Below are 17,205 nucleotides of genomic sequence, written 5' to 3'. Positions count from 1 at the left end.
AAAATGAATGCAGCCAAACCAAAACAGGTAAAACATCGCCTAATACGCTAATGGAAAGGCAAATGTGTAGCATATTTTTGTGGAAAGTGTCGAATGCTGTGTTCTGAAAAATGATGTCAAATTTTACACTTCCTTCGCAAGTTAACTTTGAAAACGTTAAAAGAAAATGTTGACAATGCGCTTTTTAAAAGCCCAAAATGTCCAGTTTCGAAAAAMGATTTCTAAATCAATTCACTTAAAATKTCCGTCGCTCCAACCATTTTCTTCATATTTTCAACAAATCCTCATGTTAAAGGTCGGATTTTTAAATGGACTTAGTCTAAAAATGTGAAAACACCTTAAGAATCGTTTAGGGCTAACAACATTGGTAATCTTAGTATTAACTTTATCGCKTTTTGTTGTTTAAACGCCTSAATAAGGCAACCTAAATCTAAAATCGGCAAGACTTTTTCAAATATAKCGKTTCCTAATWAAATTAAGGCTWAGAAAATATCGGAAATAMTTCTCCACCGGGCGCCCGATCAAGAGCTASAACATGTTTTTCTAACCAATTTTATTKCTGTTATCATACAATTCCAGGATCTTAAAAAATCTACACTGTTATGGGCCTTGCRTTGAGGTRAATTTGAAAATTCAAAGCTGAAAATTCCTGTGCAAAGAATGCGGATGAGAATAATGTCCAGAATGTATGGATCTGGGAACTGTTCTCTGCGAGAATTGAGAATAAGTGTCGTCCTGGCCTGGGGGCATCAGCAGGACTGGATGTATATTCATCGACTTTCTGCTTCCTGCCACACTGGCCGAATCACTCAGATAGGCGCTGTTCATTTCACCTGAAACAAACCGACTCGTTGTCTCAAACTCAACCTCAACAAGAATAATATAAATGTACCTTTATATAAGCTGGCAGGGGCGTAGCTGGGCTCTGCTTGCAACGTCACATGTCTGGTAGCTAGAATAAAAGCCAGCGTTGCTAACACAATCGCGTCCAGACATCCAATCGCTGCCAGAATATACGCCCATCGGATTCCACACTTTCCAAACTGGAACTCGCCTGCTGAACTGCCGCAAACGGTCTGGACAATGTCTTGCGACCAGCCGTAAGGATAGAGCGCGCATCCAGCTACCAAAGCTGCCCCTGCAGGAATCAATGGTTTCAAGACAGTCACAATCATGTCCTTTTCCTACCTGAAATCAGTTGCATCCAGGCACAGACATGGAACACAGTGGTGGAATGGCAGAAGAGAAACAAGATCATCGCTCCTATCGCCAGGATAGCCAGCAGGACTGCCAAGCCTACGAGTGCTGTTGCTCCTTGGAATGCTCTGTTCGACATGCTCATAATTTCGTCCAATCTGTATAGGAAAAGCGTAATTTATTACCGCAGTGTTGAGTAACTGCTTGAAAAATTTGAATTGAATAGAGTGTTGGCTTCACTGTTTTAGGGTCAGAATAGTMTTTCAGCTATCCAACAAGTTGCTTGGTTTGCTCACCAATCTAGAGTCACCAGGAAGGCGAGTGAAAATGTTGACTTTCACCACATTTAATGTCGATTTGCTCATATAATTSMGATTGAATTGAATTCAACTTAATAGAAAAGCCCGGCCCTCAAAAGTGGGGTTTGCTAAGACRTWAAATTTTCTGCTTTTTACTATAGAAACCTTTATGATAATTTCTGATCACRTTTMMTCGATWWWTGCCAGTTTTCGGTTATTTGAASWTTCAAATWGASAAMKTCCTTTCATGCAGGTTTMTGTTCACAAACTCCTTACTCAAAATTRAGGCTAGACAAAAATTTCTATTTCGCTTCAATGACTTCTATTTTGCTTCAACACAAGACTCAAAAAGAGAAATTATTCCTCAAAATTGCACGTAAATARCAAAGTCCATTTTATGTCATTGTTACAAGTGTTAAAGTGTCAAAGTGTTAAATATTTGCCTTAAAAGTATATTGGAGCTTTGAACTTATAATTTTCTTAACTAAAGTTCCTTCCTATACAGGGTGTCCCGTAAGCTCATGATCAAAAGGATACTGCTTTATTCTTTGGATCAAAAGAAGACGATCTGACCTAACTTTTATGAACAGAAAATGTCTGGCTTCTCTGCTATTGATGATCAAAATTTTTCAAAAAATTGATGTTTTTTGAAAAATTAGGAGAATGTGGTACGATGTAATTTTGTGAAACTCGATGTGAATTTGTTCTTATGTAAGAGTCATATTTTGATGGAACAATCGAGTTCAGCCGTTTTGGACAAGTGGTGAATTCTTGAGTGCCGTGGTACAAAAACGACCAGAACTTTTTAGTTGGAGTATGAAATCAACTCATTTTTTTTTCAGTTGATGCACTAGTCATGTATTCACAATTTTGTGCTTTTTGGAAAATCTTCTAGAATTCATAGTTTTTGCGCAAAAAAATGTGTGTTTTATTGCTACTTAACAATGTTAGACATTAACTGCAAATATGCGGGGCGTAAACGCGTACGCCTTCATGCAAGTTGTATTCGCAAAACCCTAATGCTTTGACATGTCGGTCACTTCTTCATTAGAAAAGGTTATTACAATTAATTTATGCCTCGTATCACGAAATATTTTTTTTCGCAAAAACTATGAATGCTACAAGATTTTACAAAGAGCACGAAATTGTGAATAAATGATTAGTGCATCAACCTAAAAAAAATGAGTTGATTTCATCTTCCAACTGAAAAGTTCTGGTAGTTTTTCTACCACGACACTCAAGAATTCACCACTTGTTCAAAACTTCTGAACTCGATTGCTTCATCAAAATATGAGTCTTACATAAGAACAAATTCAAAGCGAGTTTCACTAAAATACATCGTACCATTCTCCCGATATTTCAAAAAAGATAATTTTTTTGAAGAACTTTGACCATCAGTAGTAGAGGAGCCAGACATTTTTTGTTAATAAAAGTTACCGTACCCTTTTGATCATGAGCTTACGGGACACCCTGTATTTTCAAATTGCAAAATAGGCTTCGTAAAATTCTCCAGATTGCATCAAAAAATTGCCCCTCAAAATGGAGATCAGATAAGAAGCTTCATTGTATGACATCGAGCTCTTGCTCTCTTTGCTCTCTTAGTCTTGTATTATCCAATTTTCTTAAATGTTTCTCAAGTTTATGGTAGACGTTTGAAATTGCAAATTTTTTCACCTAAGTTCCGTAGGTTTCTGTTTAAAAAGTAGCTATTCAATATTTAGACTGGTACTGGAAATGCGGATTTTGCCCTCAATTTATAGAGCAAATGTAGCTCTATTAGAGCTATGATGGTAAAATCGTCTTCAATTTTCTTCATTTTTTTAGTTTAAAAAGCAAACGAATCCAGCAGATTGCATTGAAGGATTGTCCCCCAAAATTGAGAGTCGATAGAAAGCTGCATTTCACATTTGGAGCAATTTGTTATTGAACTGACCACATTGGCTATCTGATATAAAAATGTTCATAAAAATGTCATGAAGAAGCTCCATTCAGTGAGGGAAACACGCTCAAGAAGCTAGAAACCCAATCAGTTTATCAACTAACACTCTAGGTTCTTCTGATGCGAATGAAATCGATTAACCAAAACTTTTCTTGCTGGCTCAGAGAGATTTCCAGTTGAAAAGTTAGAACTGAAAATTGCGATTAGCCAGGAAGTTCGTTTTGGCTCCATTCAGTAGAGGAGATATCGCCCTATGAGCACGGCAACTGTTGATTTTCCCACAAGCATTTTCCCACATGTCAGCAGTTTGCCAGCAGAGATCGCCCCTCGAAGTGAACGTTTGTCTACGTTTGCTCTATTGATGCTGTAAATGATGATGTAATTTGTTCGCGAAAATTTTAATATGAACCAAAAATTTACATGTGCTACAAAAATCAAGATTATTTGATAAAAACTCTTTTGCGGCCACGTGCCAAAAAGGGCGTAACTTCAGCTTAATTTGTCCAAGAACTTCCAAGTTTCGGAAAAAAATCGTTTGGCAATCAGGAGCCAAACATCGCATAATTCCTTATTCTTCACTTCATTTGATAAATCTAAAATGTCCCCAAAAGAAGATTAATTTCCCTACAAGTCGCTGGTTGAACACCATTGAAGTATATGCCCAAAAATTTTCTTTTGCAATCCGAGACACAAAAAGCGCTTAACTTCCATTCCTGTGACTCAATTTCAAGAATCTGCAATTTGTATAAAAAACGATTAATTTTCCTACTAAAGGCTTCTTTGAATTCCATTGAAAGAATGGGAGTTAGTTCCATTGAAAGAAGAAAGAAGATGGAAGTTATAGAGACGATAACAGAGAATAACAGATTTTTTACTTTTCTTCCAAAAAATTAAGAAATAAACACACAGTTTTGATCAATTTGGTTAAACCGAAATTCAAAAGCATATTTCCAAATTTTCTGGAAAAACTTTCGTTCTGGTTTTAAGCCGGACGAAATTTTTCAACGCGTTAAGAAACCCAAATTTCCTTGCTTCAATCCGCTTTATAATTCGAAGCTAAAATTCGCATAACTTCCTTATCCTTTATTTGATTTCAACAATCCTAAATGTATTCGAAAGCGGATGGTTTTCCCTAATGGCCAATTTGTTCAAAATAAAGATCTGCTCAAAAATGTAAAATATCGACAAAAATCGTACAAAAAAAACGTGTAACTTTCTTATTAAACTCAAAAATTCAAAAGTTTAATGTGCGTTAAAAAGGCGCTGAAAAGAAAACTTTTCTTAACAGTTTTGAAAATTAAAATCCGTTATAAAACGTGGAAGTGTGTGGAAGTGTGGAAGTTATGTGATAAATTCTCTTTACAATCCGGCACGAAAAAGCACATAACTTCCTTATTATGCTTAGTTATGAAAATTTAACATTTGTCTGAAAGAGGACTAATTTTTATATAATTGCTCTTCGGAAAATTTAAATCAATCGAAAAACACGCACATTTTGTCTGAAATTATTTTTGCAATCAGGATGCAAAAAAAAAGAGCTCACGTTTCTTAATTCCGGCTCGTCTCCAAAAAAATCCCTTAAAAGTCTTTCAATTACTCAACAATTCACTAATCAAAAATATGAATTTTCCAAACAAACTTGAAAATATCAAAAGAACTTTCATCCGCTTAAAGAAATACGACAAACGTACCTAATAATTTTGGAAAGAATGTTCAGAGCAATTTTTGAATAATGCGCTATTTCAAAAATTTAAATCCGTTACAGAACGTAAACGTTACGACCAAAATTTGCGTCGAAACCCATATAACTTGCATCTCATCAATGCAAAAAATTACAAGAATTTTCTATGGCTAATTTTCAAATTGAAAAACATGTCTAAAAGGTTTGTGAGAAGCATTCGCTTTTTTTAATCGTTTTAAATATATAGAAGTTTTCAGAAAAAATCGCTATATTTTCTTATCTTTTAATCAATTTCAGACGAAATATGTGTCAAAAGTACGCTTAATTTTCCTACAATTTACAATTTTTAAAACTTAAATCCGTTGAAAACATTGAAATTTGACGAAAATTTGTTTTGCGCTTGGGATCCAAAAAGCGTGTAACTATCCTGTTCGTCACTTTATTTAAAAGTCTACAATTTGTGTCAAAGAACGTGAAATTTACGACAAAAGTTCACCTGACAATTCCTTAAATTTACAAATTGAAAATGTACCCAAAAGTGTATGATTTTCGTTAAATTTTACAATTTTCAAAATAAAATTCGGTTAAAAATCTAAAAGTTACGACAAGAATGCGGTTGCAAAACCGTTTAACTTTAATTTTAAAAAATAGCTAGTTATAAGTGCATTCATTTCTCTGGATTTCAGTTTGTTGCAGGTTGGTATCGGATAAGAAACATGGAAGTTATCAAAGAAAAACGCCTTAAACCCAAACTGAAAAAAAGTTTTTAATACAAATCGTAGACTTTTCTTGAAGTTGCGAGTGTTCTTTAGCTATAAAAATCAAGGTTTTTTGAAAAAACCCCGTTTACAGCCACCCCAATACCCAACAAGCAGTTTTTCAAAAAAAGTCTAAAATACCATACAATTCGCCTTTTTGGAAATTGAAATCTCTTGAAAAATGTAGTTTTTTCGAAGAAAATTTGCTTGACAGTCCGGATCCAACAAAAAATTCTTTTGCAATCCGAGACACAAAAAGCGCATAACTTCCATTCCTCTGGCTCTATTTCAAGAATCTGAAATTTGTATGAGACGATTGATTTTCCTACAAAAGGCCTCTTTAAAATCCATTGGAAAACATGGAAGTTACAGAGAGGATAACAGAGAATAACAGATTTATTACTTTTCTTCCAAAAAATTAAGAGATAAACACACAATTTTGATCCAATTTTTTTGCAAAATTTTCTAAACCACTAGCTTTAGTTCTGGTTTTAAGCCGGACGAAATTTTTCAACGAGTCAAGAAACCAAAATTTCCGCTTACAATCCGATTTAGGTATAATTCGAATCTAAAATTTCCTTAACTTCCTTATCATTTAATTAATTTCAAAAACATAAAATGTATTCGAAAGCGGATGATTTTATCTAAAATCGGATCGAAAAATATCGATTTGTACCTTCTTTTCCTCCAGTTTTGGCAAGTTCGGCAAGCCTGAAGCTCAAAAGTTATGACTGAAAGCTCAGGCAAAATCAGTTGCTTTTCTTCTTATGTAATGGGGAAAACATTGAACTATCAGTGTGGTGAGTGTCAATCTATTTAATACACGATTTGTTGATTCATTCGAGTTTCAATTTGTTCACAAGATTCGTCTATTTCTGGCGAAGTATTTGAAAGCATTTGGAGCAACTTATGTTTTAAATCGTCCACAAATTGGTTTCGCTAGATTTCCCAACTTAGGGAACATTAAAAAACAGTAGAAAATTCCATAGCCAAACCACTGAACAGAAACAGATTGAGAAAGTCTCAAAGTCTGCTTAATGCCGAATTAGCATCGAGCTTGTTGTCTTGATCTCAACTTTATTCGGACGAAAAAAAATTTCAATAAACTGGTTGGTTTACTGTCTTCTGACAATGAGCGCTGTTTGGATTTTCGGGCAATTTGAGCGAGTTTTGGATGCATTCTTTGGCATTTTCGTACCTTTGTCAAAAATTTAAATACGTGTTTCTTCAGTCGATTCCTTTCGCTTCGCTCTCACACATCTGAATAGATGTATTTAAAATTTATATTGCCAAAGTACTCACAATAGACTTCCCACAGATGGTGACATCAACTGTAAATTGATAAAGTAAAGGAAAATCTAAAATCCTGAGTGGTACCTCCGCAGGCCATGGCATTAGATCGCACCTAAACCGAACCGAATAAATTAAAAAATAATGACAAAAAATAGAAATCGAATTTGACCACCAAAGAAAACAATTTCTCCGCTCAAGCGCTCGTTTTTCGGCGTTAATTAAATACGACACAATTAAATAGGGAAATTCGCCATTGTCACAGCCAAATTGATACGGGCAACGATTCAGCTCAATTGTTTTAACTAATCCGATTATTCAACAATGTTGTTTCAATCCTCTGAACAAACCGAATTTTTTGATCAGCCAATTATTACACTGTTATGGTTGGATTTGTGGCATTTTTTTTGCTTCTCACGAACTTTCCTTGAACGGGGATTTTGGTTCGTTAAGTGGATTTTTCAAAAGCCCAAAGTGTCTACAAAAACATTGAATTGAAATCAGTTGGAAACAATCGAGATAGCCAGTATGTGAGCAAACGTGTCCCAAAGTGTCCCAAATTTCATTGTTGTGATCAGTTCAGTTGGTTCTACAGTGACAACCTTCGAGGCCTACTTACAAGTGGGACTCACCTTCCTTTACACATATCGCCATTCTCTTCCGCATAGCACACCGTCCACAGGCCAAACTTCCCGGGTACTTCGCCCTCAATATTCCCGATCCATTCCGGAGTGATAAAAGCCACCACAATGATGATGGCATAGCAAATGGTGAAGATCGCCCACAACACTCCCACAGCCTTTGAGTTCCTCACATAATTCGTTGCGTAGATCTGTGAGGAGTCGACGTACTCGATCTTGGAACCCATCGCTTGCAGTAATTACCGTTACTTAATTTGTTTCTATCGGCATTGTGTAATTGTTGATGGAACAGCCTGCACTATTGAAATTCGTGTGAACGTTGCATATTTCAGCGGAGTCGACAAGGGGAATTTTATGGGTTCCCACCCATCACCGATTCACCTTTCTTTTCTACCTGTTGGACTGACTGACCGAGATTGGGTACCAGTTGTATGAGGTGTTGCATATGAAGTTCAATATTCTGTATATACAAGGTGAGCCATAGAGTAATTAAAATTTTATTTTCTCTATGGGGTGAGCTTCATGTTATGCAAGTTACGCCGAGGCTCGGGTCACCCGGCAGCTGCTTATTTCCTGTTGCAGTTTCGATTCAAATCGTCTCTTTTAGGATTAAAATATTGTAAGCAAGAACCAACTCGTGCTCAATTTATACCGGTGCTCAGTTATCCATTGGTTTAATGTGATCTTACATACGTGGTAGGAATGTAGCCGGTATTTATTTGGTGCCTGGGAAGTGTCAGTGGTTGTGCAATGTTCTGAGTGCCCCTGGAAAGCTCTGCTGCAATTATGTCCAATTCTTGTTCCTCTGTGTCGGCAGGTTGAGCGCTTTAGGTACATTTAAATTTAGCTTTTCAGTTCATAGCTTAAACCAAGCATTCAAATCAGTTTTGAATTGTGTTCTCCTTGGTTCAACCATGTAAGGGACAATTTCACAATCTCAACTTCACAAAGAAGAAGAACGATACTTCAGAAACTATCCGATGTAAAAATTGTGCCTTCTTCAGGTACCAGACTCGTGGAGGATAAAAAAGTCCAACTCAAGTAGACCACAGTGTTTCCTTACCAGGGTTGTGTTTGCGTTGCTAAATGAAAGTTTACAAAATTTGTTTGCTACGAAAGTTCTGCAGAAACGTGACAAAAAACCAAATAAAAAAAATGGACAAAAACCACTAAAAAGCAGAGAAAACGAAAGTAATTATAGACTGCTAACACTACATATATGTGAATGAGAAAAGGAAAACCGACAATTTGCCAATGACAAAAACGTGCTAAAAAAGAGGAAAAGGTGGTTTTACGCACTGAATATTCAAGTTTGAAGGAACAACTTAATTATAAACTCAAAAAATACTGCAAACAGAAATATGGATGCGTACAAGAAAACTAGAGGCAATACAAATTTGATTTAATTAAACTGTTTGAAAGTTTTATATTTATTATCTCCTCGGCACCAATGAAGGGCATTTGTAGGAGATGAACTAGAATCTGCATTCGCATCATTAAAGGAGCTGAAACACGTTTTTCGAAACAAATGTTTAAATTCCATAGAAAAGTTCTGCAAAATTAAAAATTTAATACAGAAATGCGACCATAATTGTAGTCGAACGAGTTACAACCTAGCGAGATTAACCGACAAAATAGAAGAAAAGTGACGAAAAATAAATAAAAATAAATTAAGTACAAAATAACTAAGAAGTGGAGTAAATAAAAGTAAACTGACACCATTAAATATTAATTAAATCAGTAGGTAAAGGGTAAAACACTAAGAAAATTGCATTTTTTTTATTGTAAGCATAAGAGAACTAGAAGTTGGTATGATTTTCAAATGCGCAACACTGCAACACTACAAGTAAGCGAAACAAGAGTAAAATGATCATCAGACTTGAAAACCAAAAGAACAATAAAAGGAATTGATAAATATTTAAACAATCCTACAAGAAATTTTGAATACATAAAAATTTGATTTAATTAATCTTTTAGAAAATTTCCTATTGATCCTTTTCCGTACACAACACTAGGCAAAACAAATTAAAAGAACTACAAGACGAACACCAATTAATTCACTAAATCAAAAACGAGCAATGAAGTGTAAGCACAAAAAAACAAATGTTGGCCGAATTTTCAGTTGCGCGACACCACAACTAATAGCGGCAAATACAGAAAACTGCATACAAAAGTATGTATAAGGAAAAAGTAACAAACGAAGCAAAGTGTTATAAAGATAAGTTACACAGTTTGAAACACAATATTTTCAGAAAGTTGCATAATTATTCTTTCTTCCTCACACTGCACAGCCGAAAAAAAATTATAGAATTATGAAGCAAACACTGAAGAAGCGTTATCGAGTTCAATTTTTTTTTTTCGCTCTGTGTATTTGTGACAATTAAGTACTTCAGATAGTTTCAGATGAGGGTGGAAATTGTTTGCAGACACTGAAACAAAGCACGAAAATACACTTTTGTACCAAATTTATTTAAATAGGGGGACCCAAAGTAAATCACCGCCACCAATTTTATTGACTTTAAGATGCAAAAAAGTTTTTTATAGCCTTAGATATTGTCAAGCAGTAAATGCCCCAATTGTTTTTGCTTCTTCTAATAATTGGACTTGCGAGGCATGTTTAGACCGCTGCGTTTAGCCTCCTTCGGGATGCCGAGCTCCAGCTTTCATATCATCTCTTGGTTGGTCTTCGCTAGTTGGTCTCGCCACATGGTCTCTCCAGTCTCTCCTGCATCTCCTGTCTTCTCCTCTCTAATATCCCGGCTCCTTATTCGATCGCTGAGGGTCACTATTATGATGGGTCCGGCACGCACGTTTCGTAAATAAATCCTCAACTTGCTCTTTGTACTCATCATTTTATTTCTCCATATTATATCCGCTCACTCTTGTCGCCTTCATATGCGCTGTGTTCGTTTTTCTTCACTAAGGTTTCCTCGCTTGATGCCTGCACTTCCACGTTGTTGAGTCTTCTCACCTGCTGTATTTTGTGGGCTCTTTAGTTCATTTGTTCATGTTAAATTCATATGCGGTTTATTTCGTCTTTAATAACAGACGTTGCCTTTATTTTCTGCTATGAGGATTGCATCGTCTGCATACTTTAATGGCGCGATTATCGGTTCTGTAACCAGCATTCACTTTTTTAATATTTTCATTGATTTCTTGTTTGATTCTTTGATAAATGTAATCGATGCTGTTCTGGTATAAAATCTTGATTGCATGATCCAGTCGGACCCTATCGAATGCCTGGGTTAAATCCACAAAACCGGCATACAGAGGCTTGTTAGATTCTATCGATTTTTCTATCATTTGCATACTCAATATGAATACTCACCCTTAACATATTAGACCTAAATGCTTGCTGTTCTTCGAATATAGTCACTTTTTTTGTGATTCTTTTTGCGATGATTTCGGTTCCTGTTCTCTCCTTTTTTATGTATAAGGATGGATATTCTTGCTCTCCATTCGTTTGGGGTTCCTTCTGTAGTCCCACTCCCCCGTATTTGACCAGTTTATTACTGATATTATCAACCAGGCCAGGAGTTTTTTGGATTTTCAACTTCTCTGTTGTCACTTGAACTTAATATCGTCGACTTTCACCTCTTCATCCGTCGCATGGTCCACTTTTTTTGACCGCTCCCTCCAGTTCAATATTATTTTTCAGTTCTCTTATATTGTTGTTTGTTCGATTTCTAACAATGTTACCTCTCGTACTCGTTCAGTGTTCTATTGTTAATGCATTTTAACTAAGCTCTTGGCTTTTTTTAGCGAGATATTTTGCTTTATTTGTTAACCACGGTTTTCTGCTTCTCTTGCCATCGACGCCTACAATTGTCTTTCATGCTAGCTCTACATCGTCTTCCCATAACGATACAAACCAAGATATACCACCAATCTATAGACAGACTACAATGTGGGCAAACGAAAAAAATGCAAATTTGAAGTAATTAATATTTTAGAAAGTTTAATATTTATTCTTTCTTCTGCAACAATTGAAAGCATTCGTAGCATTTGTACTAAAATATGGTGCGATATTTTCTAAACCTTCGTTTCATTAGGAAACGAGTTATTTGAAGAAGTCTAGACGATTTTAGATTTAAGAGAAAGTGTGACGAGGTTTTTTCTAGAAAATCTCAGGTTGCCATATTGGGACGGTTAAGGAAAAAAACAGCGAGGAAGTTAACGTGGGCACCTGAATTACCGGATCTGACACCTTCAGATTTTTCTAGAAAAATTATCTTTTGGAACTGTTGCAGAATAAAATTGATAATGAAATCAGTTTACCCCAAGAAAAAGTTGATCAAAGAATACATGAATACATGAGGCCTTTGCTGATATAAAACCCTTATCCAAAATAAATGCTTGTGATCCCTTCGAAAAAGGTGCCAAAAGTTGATTTAAAGTAACGGCAAGGTTGCGATTATTTCAGTAATTTCTATCCCTCGTCTGAATATATTTATAAAATAATAAATAATTGCAGTAATAGAAATCTCCAACTCCAACTTGAAATATATTGGTGCTATTTACTAAATAAGTTAAATAAGTTAAAACCTTTCAAAGCCCACCAAAACTTCACAAATCATACAGGTTTGGAAAAATTGCACACACTTTACCAAGCAAAACGCCCTGTTCCAGATTTAATTGTTTACGTGTGAAATGTTCAATTAAATGCTAAATTGCACTTTTGCCATCAGCACCGCAGTGCTCAGCCCGACACAAATACGTAATGACTTACTTTTGGACTCTTTTCGTGTGTCTAGGCTTCGTTCAATATGTGCAGTGTTACATTGATGTTACAGGTAATTTGATGAAACCCCATTCATTTGGGCTTCAAGTGCTAAGAAACCGTCCTTCAAACTCTTAGATGCTCGATTCAGAGAGTTGCCTCCGATCTTCCACATCGACGACGACAGTGTTTGCGCCACTTATTGCAAAGCTTCCATCCTCATCCAGCCCGAAGACTCCAAGTCCAACAGCCACTGGCAGGTCATTGAGGTAAGAAGCGTTGAAGTCGAGGAAGGGTTCTTTAGTGTTTCTAATGCAGCAAACCATCAAACATCCAAGATTCTACAACCATAACGAGCTGTTTCATGCCATTTGCTTGGAAAAGTTCTGCCCGCAGCGGAAAGACGAAAAACTGGACTTAAAGGGTCAAATAGACAAATGCTACAGCCGAAAGTATGGGAGTTTGGGGCTGAACTTCTCAGTCAGCCAGTTGAACTGTTCGGTTGCTCAATACTCAGCTACAGCTGTGGATAACGTTGCTCTGTAGGTCTTCATTTCAGTGATTGTGCATCCAAAATTAACATGATTTTTTTTCAGAGTATGCAGTGTAATGTACATCCTGCTGATTGCTGCTGCCACATATCAGCACTATAAAAAACCGCTGCAAGGCCCAGGTAGAGGTTTCATTTAACGGCAGGAATTGACCACTAATTTTTTTTTGGTGCATCCAGGCCATCCTGTGTGCCAATCGTTTTCCCTGATCGCCAACTGGAGAAAGTTGTGCACCCCAAACACTCGGCCGGACTTTCAAAAATTGAAGTTCATACAGGGCATTCGGTTTTACAATATGCTTTTAGTGATTTTCTGCCACACCCAGTGTAGCTACATCGGCGGATATGTTTCCAACACGGAATACTTCGAGCAGGTCAGTGAGGGTTTTTAATTGATTTTTAAGCCTTACTGTCGTTTTCTTTAGGTCTACAGAAATCCCATTCGGCTCTTCTTTGGCACGCTTTCAGTTTTCCTAGTGCAGACTTTTTTCCTTCTATCAGCTTTCCTACTGTCCTTCCATGTTTGCCAGTCGATGACCGTCTACAAACAGTCCAAATGGAAATATGTGCTCGTTACTTTCCTGAATCGGTACTTGCGGTAAGCGAAGTGACTTGTTTTGCATCATTTTTGCTAATTTGATGGATTTCTTCAGAATACTGCCGCCGTTGCTGGTGATGATTATGATGGCCAGTACTTCATGGATAATCGCAAACTTTCCCGGCCCTTTGCGAAGCGAATTCTCGAATAAGGAGTTCGAAAGGTGCCGGAAAAACTGGTGGACCAACCTGATATTCATCAACAACCATTACAACGAGAACGAGATGGTTAGTTAGTAGGTATAGGGTGGCTTCAGATATTCTGGCAGGCCTTGGACGGTGTACTTGACGAAATCGAGCAGTTTTAATTGTTTTTGCGAATACCCCGTATTTGGGTATGTTTTAGAGCAATTGGCTTCGGGTCTTTTTAAAAGCCTCATAACTCTGTTGAATTTAAATTTATCTCTTAAACGCCAGTTTAAAGAGTTAAGGTTTTTCAAACTTTTGGAGTTTTGATGATGGAAATCGGTTGAAAATCCTTGAAGTTATTAATTTTTTTTGAAAGTCACAAAACTTATGACTCTGTTGGAAACCAAATCCCAGCTGAAACTCTGTATTTTTATAATTTTAGGTTTTTTGAACGTTCAACGCGGTTTAAAAACTTTAAAGTTTTAAKTGAAAAACTACAAAATGTTGGTTTTTCTGCGAGTTTTTCTTAYAATTTTGGAGTTGGTTTAATTGAGTCAATGGTTTAATTGAGATTTTGTTGGAGAAATCTTAACATTTTTTATATTATGTTTAATTTCTCTAGATTTTATKATCAAGTCAAGATTTTTTTAGTTAAGRTTATGACTGAAAGACTRAAGAACTTTAAAAATGTGAGTTTTTTGGGACTCTTTCGCCAAGAAATGGTTTAATTGATATTTKACTTGAAAAATCTTCAAAACTTGACTCAGTTTTATAAAGACGAGACGTTCAACAGTGAAAGACGAAAGTTAAGCATTGCGCGCTTCGGTTACAATTAGACTTTCAAAATCAAAACTGTTGTTTAAAATAAAAAGACTTTTTTAACTTTTACCGTTTTTTGAAACAAAAAAAACTGGAATTRGAAAAACCAATAGCCAGTTAAACCTGAATGAATTTCTCAGAACATCAGTTTTTTACCCGTTGAATTCGGACAAAATCGGTTATGACAAAAAGTCAACTAAAACCTTAAAACTGAAAAAAGTTTTTAGTTCAAATGGTAGACTTTTCTTGAATCTGTTGAAGCTGAAAGTTAATTTAAAAAATCCCAAAACGGGCTAAAAGACGATGATTTTCCATACGATTCGCATTTTCGGAAATTGAAATCCCTTGAATAATTTAGTTATTTCAAAAAAAAATATCTTAACGCCTGGAACCAAAAAGCGCATAACTTCCTTATTATTTTCTTAATTAAATAAATCTCAAAGCTGTTTTAAAGATGATTATTTTTCATACAATTCGCCTTTTTCAAAATTGAAATTTGTTGAAAAACGTCCAAGTTTCGAAAAAAAATATTTTGACAATCCGGAGGCAAAAACCGCAGAACTTCCTTATTCCTCATGTAATATGAAAAATCCAAAACTTGCCCAAAAGAAGATTCTTCATTTTCCTACAAGTCACCGGTTTTACAACTAAAATTTGTTAAAAAACATTCAAGTTTAAAAAAAAAAATGTTTGCAATCCGAGGCCAAAAAATGCATAACTTCCATTATTATATTCTGCCTGAAAAAATACGCTTTATTTTCTTTCGTGTCTTTTTTACTGTTTATCTTTTTTGAAACTGAAATCCGATGAAAACTTTTGCTTTGAAATCCGGAGATCCAAAAACCGCATAACTTAGTCATCCCTTACTAAAATTCAAAAATCTAAAATGAACTCAAAAAAGGATAGTTTTCGCTAAATTTTTGGCATTTTCGAGATAAAAATCTGTTAAAAAAAAATAAAAGTTACGAGAAGAATTCGGTTCAAAAACCGTTTAACTTCATTATCAATATCAAAATTTCGAAAATGTTAATTGTATATTGGAGACGCAGAAACTGGCTTAAATTCGYCTTTTTCAAGATTGAAATTAGGTTAAAAATAGAGAAGATTATTTCCACAGACCGACACCCAAAAGCGCWTAACTCCCTTATCKGAGGCTTYATTTAWAAAAYCTAAAATTTGTCTCAGTAACTATCAATTAWTTTTTWTTTWATTTTCTAAACCGATTAAAAACCGGTCAGGAAACATAGAAATTATGGCGAAAATGCGYTTGAAGTAACGACATAATTCTAAWGATATGAAAAGCGCATGACTTTTTAARTCCAAATTTGTTTTCCAGGTAAAAAATGWGTTCAAACRGCAATAATTTTTCCTGTAATTTGCCRTTTTTCCATAATTCGCTWTTAAAAACRCGTAAWCGGTACGACCAAATTTTGCGTCAAAAATCGTATATCTTCCTTATCAATATCAAAAATTCAATTTTTTAAAATCCATATGAGAAGCGCTCAATTTTTTTATAATTTGCCTGTTTGAGTATTAAAGTCCGTCACAAAACGTGGAACTTWCGMAAAAAATTCGCTCGACATTCGGAACTCCACAAAAATTAAAGATTTTTACTTAATTTAAAAAAACTAAAATGTATCCCAAAGTAGGTGATTTTCTYTATAACTCGCCTTTTTCTAAATAAAATTCCGTTAGAAAAAGTAACAGTTACGACGAAAATCCGCATTAAAAGTCGACCAATTTTKCCGGAGAAAAATTCGGAAAATTTTGAAAAATACCCATCAAATCCGTAAAATTTGTTTCAGGTATGAAACTGTTAGAAAAAAACAAAAACTACGTCCATTCAAGACCTCAAAAATCACGTCGGTTTGTTAAAAAATCAATCCAAAGCCTGCCAAAATAACAACTTTCAAGGGGCTTTAATCGCAAGAAAAAAAATTTTCAGTGCTACTTTATCACGTGGTACTTAGCTGCTGATACCCAGCTATACCTGGTCTCGTTGCTGATCCTGCTTCTGATCTGGAAGTTCCCCAAACAAAGAAAACTTTTTCTAACTGCAGCTATTTCCATTGGCGTCCTCATGCCGGCCGTGGTTTGCTGGAAATATGGCCTGGATTTCATCTACCGATTGACTCCAGAGTGCGCATTTCACTTCCAACGTGCTTTTGGAGGCCCCGTACTAAACTAATTGTTGCAGGAACTCAAAACGGAACAACTTCCGCAGTTTTCAGTTTAACGCGATTTACACTTCCACCTACACGAATACAGCTTCGTACATGGTAGGACTGGCTTTGGGCTGTTTTTACTACTCATTGGAAAAGGGTGGTGCTCAACACAAGAAATACGTAAGTAGCTGCTAAACTCTTTTGATTTCAACGGCTTTAACAGTGTGAAACGAAAATAGTTCAACAGAAAATCCACCAGTCTTCTGAGCGCCATTTCCATTGCCATGCTGCTGGTCGCCTCCCAAGACTATTCCAGGCCAATCAGCGTTGTTTTGGCTGGACTGGTAAAACCCTGCTACGCTTTGGGGATCGGAATCGGGATTATTTCAATGTCCCAACAGGCAAATTGCAAGTAAACCA

At 35.8% G+C, this 17,205-nt stretch overlaps 2 protein-coding genes across 2 annotated transcripts; one reads left to right on the top strand and one right to left on the bottom strand.

Annotated features, from left to right (window-relative positions):
* Positions 1-538: 538 nt before the first annotated feature.
* Positions 539-8,241, bottom strand: LOC109543509 (LHFPL tetraspan subfamily member 3 protein). The gene is made up of 4 exons (XM_019913250.2): positions 7,797-8,241; positions 1,189-1,355; positions 893-1,138; positions 539-833 (listed from the first exon to the last, which is right to left on the bottom strand). Exons 1-4 carry the CDS (start codon positions 8,030-8,032, stop codon positions 634-636), a joined length of 849 nt encoding a protein of 282 aa, XP_019768809.1. The 5' UTR covers positions 8,033-8,241; the 3' UTR covers positions 539-633.
* A 4,199-nt stretch (positions 8,242-12,440) lies between these two features.
* On the top strand, positions 12,441-17,195 carry LOC109543508 (O-acyltransferase like protein; the record flags this gene model as incomplete). Its single annotated transcript, XM_019913249.2, is given in 10 exon segments — positions 12,441-12,598; positions 12,664-12,794; positions 12,844-13,067; positions 13,122-13,198; positions 13,256-13,449; positions 13,501-13,673; positions 13,729-13,900; positions 16,566-16,759; positions 16,818-16,965; positions 17,025-17,195. Coding segments are annotated over 10 exon segments (1,557 nt in total), but the record flags the coding sequence as incomplete, so codon positions are not given.
* Between the last annotated feature and the right edge of the window lie 10 nt (positions 17,196-17,205).

This window comes from Dendroctonus ponderosae, unplaced genomic scaffold (genome assembly GCF_020466585.1).
Source record: "Dendroctonus ponderosae isolate FM_Combo_2020 unplaced genomic scaffold, Dpon_F_20191213v2 Dpon_F_20191213_10, whole genome shotgun sequence".
Classification (NCBI taxonomy): Eukaryota; Metazoa; Arthropoda; class Insecta; order Coleoptera; family Curculionidae; genus Dendroctonus; species Dendroctonus ponderosae.
Note: the sequence above shows the minus strand (reverse complement) of the source record. Positions and strands in the feature narration are given on the sequence as shown.

Bases quoted from the DNA above. Each gene is read 5' to 3' on its own strand.
- LOC109543509 (XM_019913250.2), bottom strand. From the start codon at position 8,032: ATGGGTTCCAAGATCGAGTACGTCGACTCCTCACAGATCTACGCAACG. The intron at 1,356-7,796 runs GTGAGTCCCACT...TTTCCTATACAG, and splicing joins GGCGATATGTGTAAAGGAAG to ATTGGACGAAATTATGAGCA. The intron at 1,139-1,188 runs GTAGGAAAAGGA...TGATTCCTGCAG, and splicing joins CTGGATGCAACTGATTTCAG to GGGCAGCTTTGGTAGCTGGA.